Source organism: Penaeus japonicus, unplaced genomic scaffold, assembly GCF_977035675.1.
Source record: "Penaeus japonicus unplaced genomic scaffold, GWHDUDI00000001_assembly GWHDUDI00000009, whole genome shotgun sequence".
NCBI lineage: Eukaryota > Metazoa > Arthropoda > Malacostraca > Decapoda > Penaeidae > Penaeus > Penaeus japonicus.
This window is the reverse complement of record NW_028234411.1, coordinates 9,981,126-9,989,685: the sequence shown is the minus strand read 5'-3', so window position 1 is coordinate 9,989,685 and position 8,560 is coordinate 9,981,126. Positions and strand designations below refer to the sequence as shown.

The 8,560-nt window shown below is 32.4% G+C and overlaps 1 protein-coding gene across 1 annotated transcript in view; it reads right to left on the bottom strand.

Moving 5' to 3' along the window:
- The window catches only part of LOC122248218 (uncharacterized), an 8,102-nt gene extending 1,805 nt beyond the window's left edge, over positions 1-6,297 (bottom strand). The window contains exons 1-2 of the mRNA XM_043008086.2: positions 6,162-6,297; positions 1-1,733 (exon numbers count right to left, since the gene is read on the bottom strand). The exon at positions 1-1,733 is cut by the window's left edge and continues 1,805 nt beyond it. Coding sequence (XP_042864020.2) covers positions 1-1,733; positions 6,162-6,232 — 1,804 coding nt within the window. The 5' untranslated portion in view covers positions 6,233-6,297. The remainder of the gene's footprint in view (positions 1,734-6,161) is intronic.
- Positions 6,298-8,560: the final 2,263 nt, after the last annotated feature.

Here is an 8,560-nt window from a genome sequence, read left to right as displayed (position 1 = left end):
CATCGGAATAGTCAACATTGTAAAAGTAAGATATGTTGTCATTATAGTCATCTGAATATTCATCATTGTAGAAGTAAGACATATTGTCACTATACTCATTGGGATATTCATCGTTGTAGAAGTAAGATATGTTGTCACTATAGTCATCTGAATATTCATCATTGAAGAAGTAAGATATGTTGTCATTATAGTCATCTGAATATTCATCATTGAAGAAGTAAGATATGTTGTCATTATAGTCATCTGAATATTCATCATTGTAGAAGTAAGATATGTTGTCACTATAGTCATCTGAATATTCATCATTGAAGAAGTAAGATATGTTGTCACTATACTCATTGGAATATTCATCGTTGTAGAAGTAAGATATGTTGTCACTATACTCATTGGAATATTCATCATTGTTAAAGTAAGACATATTGTCACCATAATCATCATATGAAAAGTAATCATTACCGTCACCATAACCACCCGAATACTCTTCACCACACCCATGAAAAAATCCACAATTGAAATCAGAGGAATCAGGCAGGTCGTCACTCCTCACGTCTGTTGCTTTCGCCATGCTGTCTCCTGGAGCCTCAAGACCTTTCGATTCTTCCCCCTTCCTCGTCTGGTCCCTCTCGGCTCTCTCCCTCGCCTCTTCCAGGTCTCTCGGCTTCCTGGACCTGAAAGGAGGAGAAGGAGGAGGAGGGTCTGTCGGCGAGTAGCCCTCAAGACCTTCTGATTCTTCCTCCTTCCTCGTCTGGTCCCTCTCGGCTCTCTCCCTCGCCTCTTCCAGGTCCCTCGGCTTCCCGGACCTGAAAGGAGGAGGAGGAGGAGGGTCTGTAGGCGAGTAGCCCTCAAGACCTTCCGATTCTTCCGCCTTCCTCGTCTGGTCCCTCTCGGCTCTCTCCCTCGCCTCCTCCATGTCCCTCGGCTTCTTGGACCTGAAAGGAGGAGAAGGAGGAGGAGGGTCTGTCGGCGAGTAGCCCTCAAGACCTTCCGATTCTTCCGCCTTCCTCGTCTGGTCCCTCTCGGCTCTCTCCCTCGCCTCTTCCAGGTCTCTCGGCTTCTTGGAACTGAAAGGAGGAGGAGGAGGAGGAGGGTCTGTCGGCGAGTAGCCCTCAAGACCTTCCGATTCTTCCGCCTTCCTCGTCTGGTCCCTCTCGGCTCTCTCCCTCGCCTCTTCCAGGTCTCTCGGCTTCCTGGACCTGAAAGGAGGAGGAGGAGGAGCCTCTGTCGGCGAGTAGTCCTCAAGACCTTCCGATTCTTCCTCCTTCCTCTTCTGGTCCCTCTCGGCTCTCTCCCTCGCCTCTTCCAGGTCCCTCGGCTTCCTGGACCTGAAAGGAGGAGGAGGAGGAGGAGGGTCTGTCGGCGAGTAGCCCTCAAGACCTTCCGATTCTTCCTCCTTCCTCGTCTGGTCCCTCTCGGCTCTCTCCCTCGCCTCTTCCAGGTCCCTCGGCTTCCTGGACCTGAAAGGAGGAGGAGGAGGAGGAGCCTCTGTCGGCGAGTAGTCCTCAAGACCTTCCGATTCTTCCCCCTTTCTCGTCTGGTCCCTCTCGGCTCTCTCCCTCGCCTCTTCCAGGTCTCTCGGGTTCCTGGATCTGAAAGGAGGAGGAGGAGGAGGAGCATCTGTCGGCGAGTAGTCCTCAAGTCCGCAGATCAGCAGGACAGACGGTAGCAGCAGGAGAGTGAGGGTCAGCAGAAGGCATCTCGAGGAGGTCCTGGTCGTCTCACGTCGCCCTTCGGAACTGCGGAGGGGTCGTCTCATCATGAGGGGAATCATCATCAACACAGTAATGACGTTGATGATTTTGGCGATAATGATGTTTTTCTTTTTCGTTGATAGATAGGATGAGAATGGTAATAGTAATGATGATGATGATTATAATAACGATTATGATGATGGTAATAGCAATCGTGGTAATGATAGTAATTATGATGGTAATGATCATTGTCATTATGATGATGATCATGAAGATAATAATGATAATGATAACAATGATAATAATAATACCGATACTAATAATAAAAAATGACAATCATATCAGCAATAATAATAATGATAATGATAGCAGTAAAGTTGCTCATAATAATGTTGATAACGCAATAACAATAATGATGTTGATAATGATAATAATAACAATGATAATGATGATGATGGTGGTAGTAATGATAATGATTATGCCAAAAGTTATGATGATAAAGTTGATAATAGTAATGATAATAACGGTAATAATAATAAAACTAATAAGGATGATACCAACAGTAAAAATGATAGTGATAATGATGATAATAATCAATAGTAATAATAATGAGAATGATGATAATTATAACAATAACCATGATAATGAAAATAATATTGATGATAATGGTAATAACGATAATGATAATGATAATAATAATAATAATAACGATAATAATAGTAATGATGATAATAATAATAATGATGATGATGATGATGATAACAATAATAATGATGATAATAATAATAATAATAATGATAATAATAATAATAATAATAACAATAATCATGATAATAAAAATAATAATAATAATAACAACAACAACAATATCAATACAAACAATTACAATTCTAATAAGAATAATGATGATAGAATTAATAACCACACTCGTGATAACGACGCCCCACTATTTTTTTTTTTTTTCTGCCGCCCCCTTGCTCTAGCGGGCATTGCATATATTTCATTATATGCCTCCTTTTTGCTTTTCACCTTTATTTTTCACTAGTAGGCACGTCCTCTTACGATCATTTCGCTATTATTAGGGTTGCATTCACACATTTCTGCAACTTCCCACTTCTTTCTCACATTTTTTTGTCCATTTTCATACGTCACTGTAAATAACACACAAAAGCATTTTAATATTCACCTTCTTATCCCCAAACGTATATTTGTATTTGTTGGATGTTTTCCCTCTAAATACTCTTTCTTTGTAATGCCGGTTCTTCTCTTTAATTAACTCTTTTTTTCAAAATCTACTTCTTCGGACACTATCCCCCTGTTTTATCCTCTTTCCTTTTATCACTTTTCTTTTAGTTATACCTATAATTTTTGTTATATTTAAGTTCATTTTCAATTCTCCTCTGCTACAACCCTAACAAACAGCTCTAACAAGTTTGCTTCTATTTCAGCCATTAATACAGTATCATCTACATATCTAACATTATTTGCATTCTTGCCCCCTATTTTTTTATTCCACCCATATCCTCAATCTCTTCCATGCCTCCTTTTCCACATAGGGAGAATAAGTCACTCGAAAGGATGTAACCTTGCCTGACCTGTCTCTAAATTTTGACCCAGTCTGACTTCTACAGATTGTCTCTACATCTGCTTCTGGTCCCAGGATGATAAGAATAATAATAATGATAAGGATAAGGATAATGGAATTGATAATGATGAAAATAATAATAATTATAATGATAATAATAATAATAATGATGATGATGATAATAATAACGATAATAATGATTATGATAATAAAAACGATAATAATGATTATGATGATTACACCAAAAAAATAATAATGAAAGGGATGACCATAATAACAGCTAAGATTATGATGATATAGATTATGACATAGGAATGATAGCACTAAGAATGATGATTATGATTATGATGTAGAAAAATTATAACAACAATAATAGTGATGATAGTCCTAATAACAATAATGATGATAACAACAATGCCAACGGCAATGCTATTAATTGTCATAATGATAATGATGGAAACTATAATAATAGTAGTGGTGATAAAAGTAATAATAATTTAGATGATAACAATAATAAAAATAGTAATAAAACTGTTGATAAGGATGATTATAATGATAGTGATAATAGTACTGACAATAATGATGATGATAATGATAATAATGTTAATAATAATAATGATAATGATAACAATGATAATGATTATGTTAATGATGATTACAATAATAGTTTATAACAAAAATCAAATTATGATAATTGTCGAAATTATAATAATAACAATTATAAGAGGAAAAAGAAATATGATGATAATGATACAAACATCATTTTCATCATTATACTGATTATAGTGATAACACTACCAATACTACTACTAATGATGATCATAATAGCAATTATCATAATGATGATGATAATAATAATAATAATAATAATAACAACAATAATGATAATGACATAAAATTTTAGTAAGAGTGATCATATTAACAATGCTCATAACAACAACAATATTAATAATTATAATAATAATAACACTAATGATAGCGATAATAACAATAATAATGCTAATAATAATGATAACAACAATGATAATAAAGACAATGATAATGATAATGAAAATAAAGATAAAAATAATCATCATGATAACGATAATGATAGCAATAATGATAATAATGATGATGAAGATGATGATAAAAGGGATGACAGTGATGATAACAACAGTAACAATAATGATGATACTAATAATCATGAGAATAATTATGATAACAATAATTATAAAGATGATGACTACAATCCTGATAACAACATTAATGGTAATGAGGGTAACAATGACAATAATAACATTAACAATAATAAAGATAATGATGATGATAATATTACTACTAATAAAGAAATAATGATAACGATAAAAATAATATTAATAACGATAATGTCATGATAACAATAACTATAGTAATGATGTTTATAATCTTGATAATGACAATAATGATGATAATGATAATAAGAGTGATGATAACAATGATGATGATAATGATAATGATTACAACACAGTGATAATGATAACAATGATAAAGATGATAACAATAATAATGATGATATTCATTATCATGATAATAGTAATAGTGATGATAGTATCAATAATTATAAAATGATAATGATAATTATGATAATGATGATTATAATGATAATGATAATAATAATGATAATAATAATAATAATGATAATAATAATAATAGTAATAATATCAATAATAATAATTAATATAATAATAACAATAATAATAAATATATTAATAATAATACCAATAATAATAATAATCATGATAATAATAAGAGTAATAATGATGATAATAATAATGATGATGATAGTAATGATGATGATGATGATAGTAATGACGATAATGACAATAATAATAATAATGATAATAATGGAAAGACAATCATAATAATGATACGAATAATAGTAATGATAATAATAGTGAATATTAACAAAACGATGATAACGACAATTATGAAAATCATGATAATGATAATAACAACAATAAAGACAATGATAGTAATAATGATAACAGTAACGATAATAATAACAATGACAATGATAAAAGCGATAAAACAACATCATTAATTACTTGAACAAGAAATAAAATGATAATGATGATAATAGTGACATGATGATGACGGAAGATGAAAAGAAAGAGAACAAGATTTTGAAAGTAATAATGAATAATGATGATGATGATGTTGATAAAAGCAATTGCAAAGAAACAACAGCACTAACGACAATAAAGTTGATGAATTACTTATTTTTTTATCATTATCATCATTCCTACTGCTTTAATAGCATTGTTACTATCATTAGCATCATCATTGCAATAATTGCATTGTCATTACTATTATTACACCATCATCATTATCATCAAAAACATTAAAATTATTATCACCAATATTGTTACCAATGTCAGTATCATTATTGCTGTCACTAACGATGCAAATGATAAAGATTGATAAAGATGAAACTGATAATGATAACACAAAAAGGATATTTGATAATAATTACAATTATTACATCAATAATCTATGACAATGGTAGTAATAACATCAATTGTTAAATATATATATATATATATATATATATATATATATATATATATATACATATATATACATATATATGCATACACACATAATTATAAAGACAATATTGATAATGATATTGATAATAATAACAAAAATAAAAATGATAATGATAATATAGATAATGATAAAGACAATATTGATAATGATATTGATAATAATAACAAAAATAAAAATGATAATGATAGTAATAGCAATAACGATAAAAATAACAACAACAGCAACCATAACAACAATAACAGTACTGACGATGCCAATAAAATGATAATAACAACAATACTAAAAACTAAAGCCTAGCGAATCAAAATGGGTGACCCTACCGTCCTCTGACACGTGGTCTCCGAAGCCGAAACCCGGAGTCTGTGCTTCGAAGCCCGACTTCAGGGTTCATTCTCGGCTGGAATCGAAACAGATGTCGGTTCGCAAGACTCGCTTATCGGAGACTAACAGCTGTAGAGTATCTCGGTTCGAATGGCTTTTGGCTTTCCGGTGTTTTGTTGCTGTTGCTTTTATGTACAGGAAATGGCGTAATGTTCGAAATGTCAAGATTTTGCTTTTTTATCGCTTTTTTTCTTTTTTTTTCTTCTTCTTTTTTTCGGCACCTTTCCTACAACACAAACGTTAGAGTTACAGTTGGCATCAAGATAACTCGGCTGCTCGGATGCTTTATATCAATTATTGTTGTATATTCTTTTTTTTTCTTTTTTTTCTTGTTTCTTTTTTCTGTCTTTCTTGTTTTCTTTCTTACTTTCTTCCTTTTTCTTTCTTTTTTATCTTTCCTTTTCACCCTTTGCCTTATTTACACGATTGAGAGTCTTATTTAGTAAGTCCGTATTGCCAAATTATTTATATTACAATTCCTAATATGCTGATTCATTGCAGTAGGTCTAGTGTGGTTGCATATCATGGTCCTGGGATGCTGGTTATGGTCTCTTCTCCTGACTGGTTCCTCAGATGCGTGTGTATATAGAAGAACTTCAATAAGACGAGAGAGGTTTGCGGTCTCTCTTTCTCGCTAATGAAACCTGCCTTCAGATGAGGCTTAAAAAATTATCTTCAAGTATATGTATAAAGGACACAGAGCTACCTACCCTTCTTCTCCCTCCTCGGGCCCGCTCGCTCTTTCCTCTCCCCCTCCCTTACCTCGCCCTCAATCTCGAAGACATCACTCTCCCTGAACAGAACCGAGTGGAGGCGATTGCCAGCCACATGGTTCTCCAGGGGATCGGCGCGGTTCTCCCCCCGCCGCACAGAACCCGGAGAGGGCGAGCATTTCGGATAGCAAGGAGTTCGTCTTAGCGGGGGTCCGCTGTATTGGTAAGTCCCAACCGAAATGAACGTCGCCTTTTGAAAAGTGATGTCCCCTAATGCAAAGCAGAGCTAGATAAAAACTCCCTGGGCTTTTCTTCTTAATTATGAAGAAACTCGGGCCTTTCAAAAAGTTTCTCATTTCGAAAACTTTGTCTTTTTATCCTTTGAGAGGGAAAATTAGAATTTTTTCCTATCAGAGACTTAGGGAGTGCGGTTGACGTACCATCTTGCGTCCGTAAGCAGCCTCATTATCATCGTTTGGGCGTCGTATTATTTTTGACTTCTCGGCTGTCTTTATTATCGGCACGTTGTATCTCCCTGTTTATTGGCGTGGCTCGCCTCTAGATCTTATATTCTGATTGCTTTTACTAATCTGGTCTCGGGAAAATGAGAGAAGATTGTTTCAACAAAAACTTTAATCCTGCGATCTTTACCAGAGAAAGAACTTTGTACAGCTTAATAAGCAGACAGCACGAGTCAGTTATTTTACAAAACGACAAGTCATTATCGCCTTGGTCGTATTATCCTTCTCGTCATTCATGCAGTTGATATTCCTTTTGTTGTTATCATTATTATCATAATCAGTATCAGTATCATTATTCTCATAACTATTAAAGTTGTTGTTGTTATCATATTTATTTTTATTGTTATTATTATTGTTGTCATTATTATATATATGCATACATACATACATACGCACACATACACACACACACTCACACACACACACACGCACGTTCATATATATATATATATATATATAAATATATGTATATATATATAAATATATTTATATATATATATATATATATATAAGTATAGGTGTGTGTATGTATATATATATATATATATATATATATATATATATATATATATATATAATATATATATACATATATGTGTGTATATATACGTATATAGATATATAGATAGATAGATAGATAGATAGATAAATAGATTGATATACATGTTTGTATGTGCCTGTATGTGTGTATACATGTATATGAATATGTGTGTTTGTGTGTGTGTGTGTGTGTTTATATATATATATATATATATATATATATATATATATATATATATATATATATATATGTATATATATGTATATATATACATATATATATATATATATATATATGTATGTATGTATATAGGTCGTCTCATTTTCAAATAAATCTATTTTGTGTATGGTGGGTTTTTCTGCCATATTATCAGCACGGTAGAGTGTTTTTGACATTCATATATATGTATATATATATATATATATATATATATATATATATATATATATTTATGTATATATATATGAATGCGTGTGTATATATATGTATAAATATATATATGTATGTAAGTATATATAGATATGTGTATATATATATGTATATATATCCTTCATTCCTTCCTC